At 39.8% G+C, this 16,920-nt stretch overlaps 1 protein-coding gene across 1 annotated transcript in view; it reads left to right on the top strand.

Moving 5' to 3' along the window:
• Positions 1-16,920, top strand: part of NIPSNAP2 (nipsnap homolog 2) — a 35,386-nt gene that overhangs the window by 8,545 nt on the left and 9,921 nt on the right. Inside the window, exons 4-8 of the mRNA XM_037153097.2 lie at positions 5,622-5,716; positions 6,041-6,111; positions 6,974-7,114; positions 8,163-8,194; positions 15,331-15,425. Coding sequence (XP_037008992.1) covers positions 5,622-5,716; positions 6,041-6,111; positions 6,974-7,114; positions 8,163-8,194; positions 15,331-15,425 — 434 coding nt within the window. The remainder of the gene's footprint in view (positions 1-5,621; positions 5,717-6,040; positions 6,112-6,973; positions 7,115-8,162; positions 8,195-15,330; positions 15,426-16,920) is intronic.

The raw sequence follows: 16,920 nt of genomic DNA, 5'->3' as shown, positions 1-16,920 counted from the left end.
ATCCTTTACTTGGGGAAAAATGATTTTAATAACTTCTTGGTTCAGCTAACACTTAATAGCAGAGTGAAATCTTTGTTCCATTTTCTTAAAACTAAACGTTCAGAGGCCATTAAGTTGAGCTGTGTATGAGATTTACCGGGGGGATTTTGATTTTAGTCACTCATACAGTAGATTATCAGATAAGCTATCAAACCTTAGAATGTTACCAGTCTCTTAAGGTTTGCAAAGCTGTATAGTCCATCAGCTCATCCAGTGCTTGAGTTCCTCTGCAAACCTTCCTGACTGCCCATGCTTAAATACACTCATCCATCCACCATCTCTGGACAGCTATGACTGTTAGGAATTAGAACTCACATCCTTATGACCTCCATTCTTTCCAGTTTTACTTCTAAGTGAAACTGCCACATGGAAGTCCTGTGTGTATTTGAATGTAGCTGCCATTTCTTCCGAAATCTTCCATTTTCTAGAATTATAGCAGATTCTCATGATTTGAGCTCTGTATGCTCTTAGAGAATTTGTAAACTTTTAGACTAAAGAGAAAATTACATCAGTTCCTTTTTTAATTTAATTTGTTGATTGTGCTATTGCAGTTGTCCTGATTTTTCCTCCCTTTACCCCCCTCCACCCGGCACCCCCCACTCCCTCAGGCAATGTCCACACCATTGTTCATGTCCATGGTCATGCATATAAGTTCTTTGGCTACTTCATTTCCTATACTGTGCTTTACATCCCCATGGCTGTTCTGTAACTACCTATTTGTACTCCTTACCCACCTCACCTCTTCACCCATTCCCCTACACCTTATCCCATTCAGCAAACAGCAAAACTCTCTCCCTATCCATGATTTTGTCTCTGTTCTTGTTTGCATAGTTTGTTTTTTAGATTCAATTGTTGATAGATACGTATTTTTGCCATTGTAGTGTTCCTAGTTTTGATCTTTTTCTTAAATAAGCCCCTTTACCATTTCATATAATAATGGTTTGGTGATGATGAACTCCTTTAGTTTTTGTTTGGGAAGGTCTTTATCCGCCCTTTGATTCTAAGTAATAGCTTTGCTGGGTAGAGCAGTCTTGGCTATAGGCCCCTGCTTTTCATGACTTTGAATATTTCTCGCCAATCCTTTCTAGCCTGCAAAGTTTCTTTTGAGAAATAGCTGACAGTCTCATGGGAATTCCCCTGTAGGCAATTAAATGCTTTTCTCCTGCTGCTTTTAAGATCCTCTCTTTAACCTTTGGCATTTTAATTAAGTGTCTTGGAGTGGGCCTCTTAGCATCCATCTTCTTTGGGACTCTGTGTTTCCTGGACTTGCATGTCTATTTCCTTTGATAAATTAGGGATGTTTTCTTTCCCAATTTTTTCAGATAGATTTCCAATTACTTGCTCTTTCTCTTCTTCTGGTACCCCTCTGATACAAATGTTGGACCTTTTGAAGTTTCTCCAGAGGCTGCTTATACTATCCTCATTTTTTTGGATTCTTTTTTCTTCTTGTTGTTCTGATTGTTTTTTTCTTCCTTACGTTCGAAGTCATTGATTTGATTCTCAACTTCATCCATTCTACTGTTGTTTCCCTGTAAACTGTTTATTTCAAATAGCATATCATTCGTTTCTGACTGGATATTTTTTATGCTGTTGAGGTCCTCACTAAGTTCCTTGAGCATTCTTATAACCAGTATTTTGAACTCTGCATCTGATAGATTGCTTATCTCCATTTCATTTAGCTCGTTTTCTGGAGTTTTGATCTGTTGTTTCATTTGGGCCATGTTTCTTTGTCTCCTCACTTTGGCAGTCTTTTTATGTTTGTTTCTATGTATTAGGTAGAGCAGCTTTGACTCCCTGTCTTGGTAGTGTGGACTTACGAACTTGGTGTACTATAGGGTCCTGGGGCACAGCCTCCCATATTACCCAAGCTGGGTACTCAAGGTGTGCCCTTTGTGTGGGCTGAGTACACCCTCCTTTTGTAGTTGAGTCTTGATTGCTGTTGGCAGATCAGTGGGAGGGATTTACCCAGGCCAGTCAGCTGCAAGGACTGGTTGTGACCACTAACCTCCCCTCCATGAAGGATCAGCTGTATAGGGACAGGGTGGTGGTGCTCGGACAGGGTCTGTAGCTGGGTGCACTGGCTCTGGGGTTTCCCAGGTGGCGCAGGTCAGGGTCAGCCCCCACCTGTGTTTTGCCCAGGGCCACCTTCCCTGAGCTATAAATTAGTCTGAGATGGCTGCCACTTGTGTTGGTCTAGGAGATTCCCAGGGGAAGACAAGTTGTGAATCTGGACTGGCTGCTGCTAGTGCTGTCATTGTGATTCACTGAGGTCACCTGTTGCTTGTTTGATAGGATTTAGGAAGTAGTGAAGCTTGAGCAAAGACCAGCCATTCATATGGAAAAGCAGCTTGGGAGGACCCAGAAGTTGGGTGGGGCAGAGTCTCTGGGGATCTCCAAGGCTGGTCAAACAGTGTTAGCCAGGTCCATGGATTCTCAGATATGGCACCAGCTTGTGGGCTCTTTTGAGGGAGGGTTTAAAAAGGACAGTGGCCTCTGCTCGCATTGATGCCAGACACTTCAGTTCCTCCCTTTATGCCACTGGTGTCTTCCAAGCTGCCACCCCAGTACCAGAGCTCAGAGGGAGTGAGTCTGAGTAGGTGAGTCCGTGTGTGAGTTCTTTAAAAGGAACTGCTTGGGTTCCACCACCTTCTTCCACAGACTCAATCCCCACAGGATGTTGCAGCCAGAAGTTGTGGGGACTTATCTTCCCGGCACTAGAACCCTGGGCTGGGGGAGCCCGGTGTGGGGGTGGGAATCCTCACTCCTGAGATATCCCTCCCAAATCTTATCCACCGTGTGTAGATATGGAACATGCCCATTCCGAGTCTACACCCCACCTATCAGCCTGGATGGATGTGGTTTCTTTAATTCCGTAGTTGTCAGACTTCTGTTCAACACAATTTCTTGCCAGTTCTGAGTGATGGTTGTTGTATATTTTAGTTGTAATTTTGATTTGGCTATGCGAAGAGGTGATCTGTGTCTCCCTACACTGTCATCTTGACTGGAAGTCCTATATCAGTTCTTAGTTAAATTAATAGAAATAGTATTTTAATGGTCAATTTTGAGCTATTTTAATTAAAATGCATTTTTTTTACCTTTAATATCTGCTACTTTCATGATAAAACAAGTGATTCCATCCGAATCAGTATAATTTTCAGAAGCAAAAATCTGTTGTTTTATTTTGGGGCATGGCTTGTAAAATAAAACATTAGTATAGAATTTCTTACCATGGCACAGTTTTCTTCATTTAAAAAATTGTCCTAAAATAAAGCAGATACTTATTTCTAAATCTTTTCTCATAAAATGAAATAATCTCTCTATGCTGATGTTTTTTTGGGTTATCCTGTCCTGTTTTTATTATTTCATCTCCTGTCTCAGATATATCTGTTCATATTCCTGTTTGGATGTGTTGCTCTTCCTTCAGACTCAACAGGTGGGATTACCTTGCTTTCAACGTTCCTGTGTGTGTCACTCGCCACAGTTTGATTTAACCCTTTCCTTCTTCGTGATTAGTTACTAAGGCTCTCCATTCTTCGTCTGACACGTACTTTAGTTCTCTTTGCTCGATTCCTTCTCCGTCTCCCTTTCCCAGCCCGCTGAGCCCTGTTTCCAAGGAGCGACCTTTCTGACTCCTTCTGGACTTGTAGCTGTACCTGTACTTCCACCCCAGCCTGCGGTCCCAAAAATTTGTCAAGTTGATCTGCTCAAGTTTTTTCTCCTTCGTCACGTTTTTGTTTTTTTTTTCCTTTACTCTGAAACTTCAACAACTCCTAGTTTTCAGTGATATTAGTACTTAACTCCTGCCTGGTTTGTTGGGGCCCCAATAATGAGGTTCTTCCCAACCTACCCGTTTGGGAAGACACTGCCTACCTTAGAACCTCCAATCAGGTAGAGCCAGAGCTTCCAAGAGCAGGTTGAGGACTTTCAACAAAGGGTTGGCTGCAAACCCATATATATGATTTTGTATTGAAAATCTATGTCCATTGTCAGTCCCCGGCCCCTTCCTGGACCCCACCTGGGTCATTAGTACAGGCTTCCTTCTTCCACATCGGCTCCAGTTCAGGGCTGTTTACTTCTTGCTCATGTCATATGGCAAGAAAAGGAGGCCCACTTTCTTTTCCCTAATGGTCTTTCCACACCCCAGTTTCCATTAATGTCCTTTTAGTTCTGAACATAAGTCTGTAGGAGCCAGTGCAAGACCACACCATGTGTATCTTCTGAAGGATGGCATTTGCTCTTATGGGTTTTTAGTTAGACATAAGGCCATTCTGGCTTCTCCTCTGTTAACCGTTAAAACACACCCTGTCCACGTGCCCCAGCCTCTAGTAGTGATTGCTGGTTTAATGTTGCTCCACGTCAGCAAACAATTTGAACAGGTTCCATTTCTGAACCTTGATGTCTTTTTGTGTCTGTTGTTGAATTGCATTATTTCATCATAATTTTTCTATTCAAAAAGTATACAGGCTTGCCCTGGCTGGTGTAGCTCAGTGGATTGAGCGCGGGCCTGTGAAGCAAAGGGTTGCTGGTTCCATTCCCACTCAGGGCACATGCCTGGGTTGCAGGCCAGGTCCCCAGTGGGGGACACATGAGAGGCAACCACACATTGATGTTTCTCTTCCATTCTTTCTCCTTCCTGTCCCCTCTCTAAAAATAAATAAATATTTTTTTAAAAAGTATACAGGCTTTAGCTTTTCTCTTGGCATGGCATAGTTAGGTCTCTTTCCTTTGCCTTTCCCAGTAAATTAGACTCTGTGCTGTAGGAAGGTTTCCATATAATCAAGCTCGATACTGAGCAGAGGTATCTGTTCAGTTAATACTGTGCCATGCCTGTCAGTCAGGGCCTTGCCTCTGCTGCTGTGCCATCAGTGGTTACAGAACGGGTGGTGTGTCTGACGTGGAGTTACGAGGTACCTCTCAAATCCCCTCACTTGAATTCAGCGGAACCTAATTATTGCTTTACATTGTGTCTTTCATTGGATTCTTCTGTCACACCGATGCCCTTTGGAACTACTGGAGCTGCGTTGGGTTCTACCTCTGTCTTCTCCCTCCTTACTTGAGGCCGGCTGTTCTCTGCCCCTGTTACCTCTGCCTGATTGTGCCACTTCTGTCGTCTCCCCATCTCGAACATTACTTTCTTCCCTTTCTTATTTTTTTCCAGTATTCTTTTTCTATTCCCATTTCCCTTGTCCTTCCTATCTTTCAAATTAGCAAAACTTAGCTTTTATAAATGTCACCATTCTCAAATAGTTCTTTCTGGAATGACAAATAGTAGACTCATAGTTCCTGGAATCTTGGGACCTTTGGCTCCTCTTTATCATTTTTATCACTATACTTGAGTTGCTTCCCAATGTTCTAGATACATCTGGAGGTATCAGAAACCTAAGCTTCTGATAAGTGAGGTACCAGTAGAACAGAATTCAGGTAAAAGGTTAATTTTGCATGTTGTTTTATCATAAATATATTCTGAGGTCAGTTGTCAGAACATGGGGTCGATGGCCTTTTTCCTGTTACTGGTCACATGTTGTACACCTGGTGAATTTTTGTTGGTTGTTTAATTAATGTTACTATTTCTTCTCTTTAAGTCAAGAGGTGTTGCTGAAGATCCATGAAGATAAACATTACCCTTGCACTTTGGTGGGGACTTGGAACACGTGGTATGGCGAACAGGATCAAGCTGGTAGGAAGCTGAAGTCTTTGGAATACACTCTTCCTTAAGCCTTTAAATAATATTTAATTTAATGCTTGTTTTTATAATCAAAGCTTTCCATGTTTCAGTCTGGTTCTGTGGTTAAAATCATTTCTCCAGTAATTCACTGCAGACATTTTATTTTACTGTTTCATTGTTTAAATCTATTGTTGTAACTTTATAGTGTAACTCATAGGCCAACCCATGGCACATTACAGGTTTGTGCCGTGTTAATACTATGCATATCTAGAATATTTCCAAGGCAGGATTATCATGAAACTCTAAATGTATGTTATCTTTTAAAATATATTCCAGTCCACCTCTGGAGGTATGAAGGAGGCTATCCCGCCCTCACAGAGGTCATGAGTAAACTCAGAGAAAATCAGGTAATGATTTTGAAAACTGTTCACTTGTTTACGTTAGTAATATAGTAATGCCAGTACAGAATTAAATAACTTCTGTCATCAGTTTTTTTACCATTGGTAAACTACTTTTTGTAATACAAATTTTATTATTTGGACACTCTGAAGATGTATTCAGACATAAAGTAACCCATTGTAATACTATTAAAATAACAGTTCTTACTGTGAAAGTCAGTTGTACTTAGAAAATGATAAGCTGGTTCTTTGAAACCAGTAAATCAGCATGGTGGACAGAATCAGCCTAGGTTAGCTAACACACCTCTGCTTTGGTAACGTCCAACTACATATACTTGACCTTGAACTGACTTTGCTATCCTGTCCCTCCCTTCACTAATAGTCTCATGTTGGTGGAGAGAATTTTAACAGCTACACATTATTAGGAAAGGAAACCTTTTGTATAGCTTCCCAGTCCAAACAAAAATGGCTTTTGGATTCTTTGAAGTTTTTTGTGTCTTTGTGTTTGAGCTTTTATTAGTTTATCTGAGCAAAACTGATGACGTGCCAGGAAGCAAGATCTCAGGTGCTCCTGGGTTATTTGATATTTTTGTGGTCTCCATGTCACCTCTGTTATGATGCTGTCCGACACTATTAGAAGAACCTAAACTGTAAGCCATTACATGTGTTTATGTTGTCATTTAAATAACTAGGATGGCCGTGCAGCTTGTCTCCTGAACCTGGACACTTGGTAGTGAAAGAGAATACTAATAGGGACAACTGAGACCATATTTGTAAGAGTGTTCTATTATAGGAGGAACATAACTGTTACTAACGTAAGCTTATGAATAAATAGTAGAAGAGTTCATGAGCACCTTTTTTTCACTCAAAGGAATTTTTGGAATTCCGGAAGGCAAGAAGCAACATGCTTCTCTCTAGGAAGAATCAGCTGCTATTAGAATTCAGTTTCTGGAATGAGCCTGTTCCACGGTCAGGACCTAATATATATGAACTCAGATCTTACCAACTTCGAGTAAGTACTGAAATAGGAGTTAACTGTCCCTCATTCTTCTGCAAAGAAGCATGAGTACCCTTAATGCTGACCAAAAACAGCTGAGTGTACATTCTGTGATGTGTTTGGCATTATATTTTGATTGGCTGGTTTTCTCACCTGTCTACTCCTTCTCTTATTACCTTTTCCAAAAAATCTTCTTAATTTCTCATTCCTTCTCTTCTGCTAAGCTCTTTTGTCTTTATAATTTTAAACATAAAATTGTATGTTTATGCCAATTATTTGGCACTATGTAGCAATTCTGTTTTTAAAAGGAAAGACCTAAAATGCGGGACTAGGTACAACATATAGCATTTATTGTAATTGAAATAGAACAACTAATAAGCATGTGACTGTTGAATAAGTTGGACACCACAATAAGATGAAAAGGAATAAATAATGTTTTGTAAGACTTTCTAGGTGTTTGCCACTAAGTCACTACTAGCAAGAAAGCTGCAGATAGCAACCTTGTTCAAAGGAATACATGTCAGTCGATCTTGGGGTCCGACATTCACTGTTCTACTGGAAAAAATGAAATGATATCCTTACTAAGTTTACTTAAATTGAATTTTTTAAAATTTCACAATAAAGTCTGAGTGGGTGCCAGCAGTTTAATAATTAAGTGCATCTGGAGGATGGGCCTAACTATGGTTGTGATCACCGTTAATAACTGGATGACTTAAGATAAGGCAAAAGTAGGTTTACAGTTGTTCATATGGAAAATAATACAATAATTTAAAAGTAATAATACACAAATAAACTCTGGGTTTCGTGTACTCATTACTGTAAACCTACTTTTACCCCACACTGTATGTTGTCTTATTATATGAAGCCATAGAACATTAGAACATTATTTCCACCAAGGGATAGGTATGAACGCAGTGAATAATATTATTTTGTACATTTTTATTTGTTACACCTCACATTATTAAATGTTAATTTTTTATTTAGTTTTATCATTTGTTACTTTTTACATCTCTATATCTCTTCACAAAATAACTAACAAACCAAAACCCAAATCTCTTTTCAGCCTGGAACTATGATTGAATGGGGCAACTACTGGTGAGTATATTACTAGGTGGTGAGTTTGTGAGTCTTTTTTGTTTTTAAAGATTTTCTTTACTCATTTTTAGACAGAGGGGAAGGGAGGGAGAAACAGAGGGAGGGAAACATCAATGTGTGGTTGCCTCTCACATGTCTGCCACGGGGGACGTGGCCCGCAACCCAGGCATGTGCCCTGACTGGGAATCAAACCGGCGACCCTTTGGTTTGCAGGCCCGCACTCAGTCCACTGAGCCACACCCGCCAGGGCTGTAAGTCTTATTGATAGATTATATGAGGCTATCATGTTAATTTTAGGAATAAATTCCAGGGATAATGCTGTAATTTGATATGTATTGTTTGACATTTTTACTATGAAATTTTTCGAACATACACAAACTAGAAAGGGTAATACCATGAATCCCCCCCTTCCATACCCATTACTTAGCTTCAATACTTACCGACACATGGCCAGTCTTGCTTAGGTCTAACTCCCCCAGCCCATATTATTAGGAAGGAAATCCCAGACAGCAAACCATTTTGTCCATAAATATTTTAGTATATCTCTCTAAGACATAAGGACCCCTTTTTATTTTCCCAAACAAAACCCCAGTGTTGCATAAGTTTATTTTATATTCTGTTTGGACATTATCTTTTCTGAAATGTTGCTTTTTGTCATATAAATGAAGCACCAAAATGATAGGACTGCTACTTTTTTCTTCTTTGTTTAACTAGTGGAATACCATTTTTTTCCTCAAACTGATCTATAAGTTCAACACAGTCTTGATCAAAATCTCCCAGCAGGTTTTGGAAATGCAAAGGACCCAAAGTAGGTGAAACAACCTTGAAAAAGAAGCACAGAGTTGGAGGACTCACACTTCTGCATTTCCAAACTGATACAGAGCTAGAGCGGTCAGGACAGTGTGGTGCTCACATAAGGACCTGCGTGCAGATCACTGGAGTGTAATTGAATGTCCAGAAATAAACACAGATATGATTAATTAGTTTTTGATAAATGTACCAAGGCAGTTCAATGGGGACAAATAGTCTTTTCAACAAAAGATGCTAAGACAACTGGATATCTTAGCAAAATGATGAATTTAGACCCCTACCTTACTTTATATACAAAAATTAATCAAAAATGAATTGTAGACCTAAATATAAAACTTCTTGAGAAAACCATAGGCGAAAATCTTTGTGATATAGGATTAGGCAGTGAGTTCTTAGATAACACCAAACTCATGATCCACAAAAGAAAAAATGGATAAAATACAATTCATCAGGATTTAAAACCTTTGTAATTAAAAGGATATCATTTTAAAAATTAAAGGACAAATCACAGATTGGAGAAAATTTTGCAAATCATATATCTCATAAAGGACTTATATGCAGAATATATAAAAATATCCTTCAACTCAATAAGACAAACCCATTTAAAAAATGGGCAACGAACTTGAATAGGTAATTCTCCAAAGATATACATATGGCCAAAAAGTATATGAAAAAATGCTTAACGTCACTAATCATAAGAGAAATGCAAATCAAAACCACAATGAGATATATTATACTCTAGGATGACTATTATTAAAAGAACAGAAAATAATAAGTATTGGCAAAGTTCCAGAGAGTCAGAAACCTTGTGCACTGTTTGTAGGAATTAAAACAGTGCAGCCATGACAGAAAACAGTTCATAAGTTTCTCAGATATTCAAAACAGAATTATCATATGGTCCAGCTATCCCAGTACTGAGTATACAAAAGAATTCAAAGCAGCATCTCAAAAAGACGTTTGCACACCCACGTTCATTGCAGCATTATTCACAGTAGCTAGGAGGGGGAAAGAACTCAGATATCCATTGACAGATGAAGGGGTAAAGAAAATGCAGTACATACATACAATTGAGTATTATGAAGCCTTTCAAAAGGAACTCCTGCCACGTGCTACAATAGGGATGAATCTTGATGACATTAAGCTTAGTGAAATAAGCCAGTTACAAAGGGCAAATACAGTATGATTCCACTAATATAAAGTATCTAAAGTACTCAAAATCACAGAAAATGAAAATGTGGTGCCAGGGACTGGGAGGAGGGGTGCTGTGTTTGGTGGGTATAAAGTTTTGGTTTTACCAAATGAAAAAGTTTTGGCGATCTGTTGCACAACATTGTGAATAGATTTGGTACTACTGAACTGTACAGTTGAAAATCATTGAGGTAAATTTAATGTATGTGTTTTTTACCATAATAAAAATAAGGAAAACTATAAATTTTGAAAAATATTTTAAATGGGCAAAGGGTTGGAATAACCATTTTACCAAAGGAAATACGTGAATGCTTAATAAGCACATGAAAAGGTGCTAAGCATCATCAGTTATTATGGAAATGCAAAATAAAACAGTGAGATACAACTTCAAACCCACTAGGATGGCTATAACTAAAAAGATAATACCGTATTGGTAAGGTTGTGGATAAATTGGGAGCCTCATAAAGTACTCGTGAGAAAAATAAAATTGTACAGCCACCTTGGAAAATAGTCTGGCAGTTCCTCAAAATATTGAACATGGAGTTACCACAGGACACACGGGATGACTATGTACTTCTGGGTGTACACCTTAGAAAGTCAAGAATACATCCATACCAACTTACACACATAGATCATAGACAGCATTTTTCATAATAACCAAAAGGTGGACACAAGCTAAACGCTCATCAGCAAAAAAAACAAAGAAATATGGTATATGTATATAACTGAATACTATTCAATAAAAAGGAATGAACTACTGATACATGCTACAAATGTAGATAAACCTCAACAATATGCAATATGAAAGAGCCCAGTACAAAGGAGTCCAGAGTCTGTGATCTCATTGGTATGAAATGTCCAGAAAAGCAGATCTAGACACAAAGATTAGTGGTTGCCTAGGGCTAGGGGAGGGGAACGGAAAGATTGCAGATGGGCACAAGGGATCTTTTAGCACGATTGGATTGTGATGGTTGCACAAGCCTGTAAGTTTAAAAGCATGGAATTGCTCACTTAGGTGAACTTTATGATATGTAAGATACACCTTGATAAAGATGCTAATGACATACCTCACCAAAGAATTTTTACATGAATCCAAGGATGACTCAAAGTGAGGAAATCAGTTAATGTAACACATACAGTCGAGGCCGGAATAGGTGCCCGGCACATGTGCTCCGGCCTCTGTGCCCCCGACACGTCACTGCCATGCCTGTGCCAGAGGGAGCATTCACACGCCTCAGCAACGCTTCAGTCAGGTCTGCAGCCATCTACAGAGGCCGGCACATCCTGGTCGTCGGGAAATGTTGGATGGGTGACAGAAACTAGTGGTCACATAAAAAAGTCAGTTGCAGTTGCCAAAACTGTAAAGCTGTATTCCATAGTGGAAAGATTATAGTATATTTGTGCGGTGGAATTTTGTCTAGTGGTCAAAGTAAACCTGATCAGTACCTGTTAACGATCTATCTTGGAAGCACCATGTTGAGGAGAATTAAAGAAGAATATGTTTTACATGATGTCTTTTATGTAAATTTTAAGATGATAATACAAGAATTACATAAATATTTAACAAGAGCTATATAAAAAGATGATTATTCATAGATACATTCATATGCATTAGAAATATAAAACCATGGACAAGAAGAGTTGTATTCAAAAGAGATAACTACTTCCAAAGTAACTGATAAGGAAGGAAAGAAGGGGCTGGGAGTGAGGAGGAATGAAAGGGAGCTGCAGTGTTTGTGTCTTTTTGAAAAGATCTGAAGCAAACACAAAGTGTTCGTGTTCTAAAAATCTGGGTAACTAGAATGGTTGAAATATTTCATAATTAAAAAACAGAATACATCTTAATTCATGTTCACAAGGCATTTGATAAGATTTGACACATTTATTAGAGACACCAATTCCTAATTTTAAAAAACCAGGAGTTTAAAAAGTCAGGAATACAGAATATTTTACCTGAATCAGGGGTTGGCACAAACTTTTCTGTACAGGGCCAGGTAGTAAATACTATAGGCTTTGTGGACCATGATGGGTCACAGGTCGCTTAAGTGCTGTGGTAATGGGAATGCAAACATGGGCTATTAGGAAAGAAGTAGTAAGTGTGACTGTGTTCCAACAAAACTTTTATTTATGGATGCTGAATTTTGAATTTCATAATTTTCACGTGTCATGAAATAATGTTTTTATTTGATTTTTTCCAAGCACTTAAAAATGTAAAAACTGTTCCTAGCCCCTGGGCCATAAAAACAAACTTCAGTGGGTGGGATTTCACCCAAGGCCAGTGATCTGCTGGCCCTGGTTTACGTGATGAAATTACCGTCTCTCCATTTTAACAGCTACACTAAGCTTAATGGCAAAGCACAAGAAGCACGCCTATTACTATTAAAACAAAATACTACCAACTTTCACCATTATAACTTTATGTTGTTTTATGTAATCCTATTATAATAGTAAGAGAAAAGACAAGTTGAAGATAAAATATACAAAGCCTCAATAATTATGAGGGATACAAAAATAGATTATTGGCCATTGGTCAGCTATTGACCCTTGGTGTATCTTTATCTTTAAAAGGGAACCTGTGACTTTTACTTACTCTCAACTTATGTATGCTCTTTTTTCCATTATGAAATTTCTTGCATCGGACTAGGTAATTTTTAAGATCTCTTCCAGCTCCAGAAAATGGTTCTGTGATCTTTGTAATGAACCTTTGTCTTAGGTCATCAAAGATTAAAGAATGCAAGTTGGAGTTTCTTTTAATTTGAAAACTAAGAAATATTTTATTGTAAATGTGGGGGAGGAAAAAATCATTTTCCTCCTACTCTTTTAAGTTGTGGCTGGACTAATAGTCAAATTAACATGATACAGACCAACAGGAGAAAATGTCCAGATTTATTATGTATATACGTGTGGAGGTTCCATAAGAATGGGAGATCCCCGGACAGATCGGCAGTGAAGGCTTCTGTGCCATCGTGAGCCAAAAAGAAGGGAGTTGTGGTTTGGGACTTCAAAGGGCAGGAAGGCAGTTCACATGGAGTTAAAAAGGCAAACATTTGGTAAATGAATGTTCGCTGGGCCTTTAACATTGGGACGCAGAGGACTGTGATCAGCCAGGCCTTGCTGGGCCCCTCCCTGACCGTTGGCCTTTACTTCATGTGACACTGGAGTTAGCGTGGTCATAGCTCCCTTCCTGGGGCAGGGCTAAGTTCTTTTAGGCAGTTGGGGGAAGGTCAAAGGCTTTTCCTGAGTCTTCCATTTCTTAAAAATAAATGGCTTAAAATAATGTCCCAAAAGGCATATTTTAGGGTGGCAAACTCGGCTTTCCCTCAAATACTATTATAGACATCACTTTTTTAAGGGGCTTAAGGGGGGCTTTATATGTAATAATTCAGTTGTCCATAGAGAGGATTGCTCATTAGTTCTGTTTTTCGTATGTTACTGATTAAAGCTTGCCTACCACGAATCCACAAGGAAGGTCTGAGGTTATTCTTCACTTTAAAAATTATTTATAAGGTCAGTTCAGCATTCAATTTATATTTTGGCACATAGGTGGCTATTTTAAGATGGTGATCTCTTCAGTACATGCTTCTGATTATTACCAGGCTAAGGCAAGTATGTTTTCTTTGCCTACTGTAACTAAATTGGAAAAAATCAAAATGAAATGAATAATCCTGAATATCAGTATTAATGAAAGAGTATTTTTTTTCCTTCTGAGTTGGAATGCACATTAATGTGATTTGATTAATCTCAATAATTTACCAATCGGATTTGTAATTTTTGTGAAGATACTGATCAATTAATTTTAAATGCAAAAGTTAAAATTTAATATTATTTGTGGGTAATCCTTGGGGGCAAGCAATAGCAAGCGATCCTTCCATCACCTGAAACTTGAATAACCCTCGTGAAGTTGAGCACATGGGTGATGAGAACTGAGGATCACGGTGACCTTGAGGAGAGCCTGGCTTCATCACTGCCACCGCAGGCTGCCCCGCCCTGATCCCATACTCCCCTGGCCCCTCAGAGACGTTCTCATTCAGTTGCTGTGATGTTTGCCTCCAAGAAGAGAATGCACTAATCAAGCCATCTCAAAATCTTGTCCCCAGAGACTTAAGTCTCTCACCTTACAAATCCGTAGGTCGGTATGCGTGTTCATGTGCCTTCGGCTCTGTAAAATGAATTAAAGTGACTGCGTCTTCCCCTGTCCCATCAACTTGGGACCATGATGTCACTGAGACTTCAGGTCAAAGCCTGGGCAGTGTTGATAACAATTTTTTTAACTTAAATTCTAAAAACTGCTTTTGGAAAAATATATACATTTTTAAAACATTTTTAGCATTTCAGATGCATCACTACATATAAAAATAAAGTACCTGGAACAAATGTAAAAAAGGGTGTTTGACGAGCTGATACCTTTTGCAACAGGAAATCTGAAAAGAAGTTTAAGACATGCCAACTTTTAACCAATTTAATCACAATTTCATCTCACACACATAGACACAACATACGAACACCCTTCCCTTCGCACATAGTATGTCATGAATGCCATTTGGTACTCATTTTCCTCATGGTCTGCACCGGTACGAAGAAAAACCAAGAGGTGTCTTCAGTTTTGATGGTGATGGTGTATAGCCAAAAAGCTCCACTTTCATGGCCCCATATGCTTCCCAGGAGGCGGCAGATCACCTTTATAGTTCAGAGAGCTCACGCATTTCTCAAGAGTTCCCTGTCTCCAGCTGCTTTGAAGGTGTGGTTCCTTCATCTCTTCCTAAACCCCATTCTTGAGAGGCGGTCCCTGTCTTCCTCTGACATCTCAGGTGGTTTCATATCCAGGTTTCCCTCAGTTTTTCAGTGAGATCTTGGACAAGCAATCTTCTGTTTACAGGTCCTGTCCTCTGCCAACTTGCTTGACTCATGAAGCATCAGCAGTGCAACCATGTATCCTCACACTTTTCTTTAGTAGTCATTAACTGCTCACAAAAATGGCTAGTGTAGCTATAGAAAGATACATGTTACATACATTAAAATAATTTGTATCTGATAAAAAACAATTAGTATACATTCTGAAAAGCTTGCTCAGAGTATGGAGGAAATCAACATTTTTAACATACTAATTCAGTATCTGAACATTGTTTTCTTTCTTGCAGGGCTCGTGCAATTCGCTTCAGACAGGACAGCAGTGAAGCTGTTGGCGGATTCTTCTCTCAGATTGGGCAGTTGTATATGGTGCATCATCTTTGGGGTATTTATCTTTCCTTCATTTTTGTATTACTGGGATTTCACAGTTCATTACTAAACAAAATAGGCAGTAAAGTGTATCTCAAGTCAGTAAGCTTAAACACTGTAGCAAATTCAAACATCACAGATGGAAGGTAAGTACGGGGCTGTCTAGAACAAGAAGTCGAGCCAAAGTGCCCATAGACTTTTGGTAAACTGATAATCCAAAGGGAATAATAGTGAAGGGAATAAGAAGTGAAGTCAGCGAACACGGCAGAGGCAGATGATAAAGCCCCAAGTGCCTTTCACGGCGTGGCGCCACCACCCTTTCCAGACACGCTCCGCTCCATTTTTCCCTCAGAGACAGTCCTGCATTGTACCCTGAGAGCTCCCTGCTCGTGAACTCACCACCTGCCGTGGGTCTTCTTCCATCGTCCCAGAGGCCTTTTCCTCCAGCTCTTTCCATCTCCCGTGTCTTTCAGGCCTGACTCTTGTTCCCTCCCCTGCCCCCCAAGTGAATGCCCCTCTCCTCCTGAGCCACTGAGTCACGGCTGTGACTTTGTATTCACCTTTCTGCTAGGATGGGAACCGGGTCTCAGTAACAGCTTGGTATAAATACTGCCAGATGCTCTGGGCACATTTGTAAATGGTTATTAAAGTTTAAAAAAGGAAAAGCAGCCCTGGCTGGTATGGGTCAGTTGGAGCATCATCCCATAAACTGAAAGGTCACCGGCTCGGTTCCTGGTCAAGATGCAAGCAGGAGGGAACTGATCGATGTTTCTCTCACGTTAATGTTTCTCTCTGTCTCTTCCTCTCTTCCCCTCTCTCTAAAATCAATAAGCATGTCCTTGGGTGAGAATAAAACAAAGAAAGAAAAAAAGCTTAACTTCTTTCTAGACCATATCAGTGAAGTGAGGTGTTAGCTTCCCCTGTTTAGTCTCACCCAGCGCCACACCCTGTCTCCTGCCGTGTCAGCCTGTCGGGCTTACAAAGGTAGGTGGCCTGTCTGACGAGGGGTAAAGCAAACACGAGTGACGTGCCATGAGGCAGTGTGTGATTGGGGCACTCCTAACTCTTAAAGGGATATGAAGTTACCGTGTGTGGTGAAAATTAATAAAAGGTGGGCTGTCAGCTGGACTTCAGGATCTAGATGGGATTGACAAGTAAAGGGGGGATGGAAAGGCTAGGTCAGCGATGGTGACGTGGGAAATTACAAAAAGTGCTCAGAAAACTGCAGATAATTCCGACTGACTGAATGGTAGAATATCTGCCAGGGACCTAAGTCTGAATGGGTAAATTAAGGCAAGAAAAGTAGTTTTTACATTGTGCTCCTAGAAACAGCATCCAACCCCACTTCCCCTTCCCTGGCCCCGAACCTTCAAGGTCTGGAAAGGACACCCCCACCCTCACCCCTACCAGTCACTGTTCTGAGCAGGTGCTCATCTCAGCCTTGTGTCTGAGATGGAAAAACCCCTAACCAAATGATAGATGCCGCGAATAACCTCAGCTCCACAGAACGG

The sequence above is a fragment of the Artibeus jamaicensis genome, unplaced genomic scaffold (assembly GCF_021234435.1).
Source record: "Artibeus jamaicensis isolate MK-2021 breed Jamaican fruit bat unplaced genomic scaffold, CSHL_Jam_final contig_729, whole genome shotgun sequence".
Lineage (NCBI taxonomy): Eukaryota > Metazoa > Chordata > Mammalia > Chiroptera > Phyllostomidae > Artibeus > Artibeus jamaicensis.
This window is presented reverse-complemented; position numbering and strand designations above follow the sequence as displayed.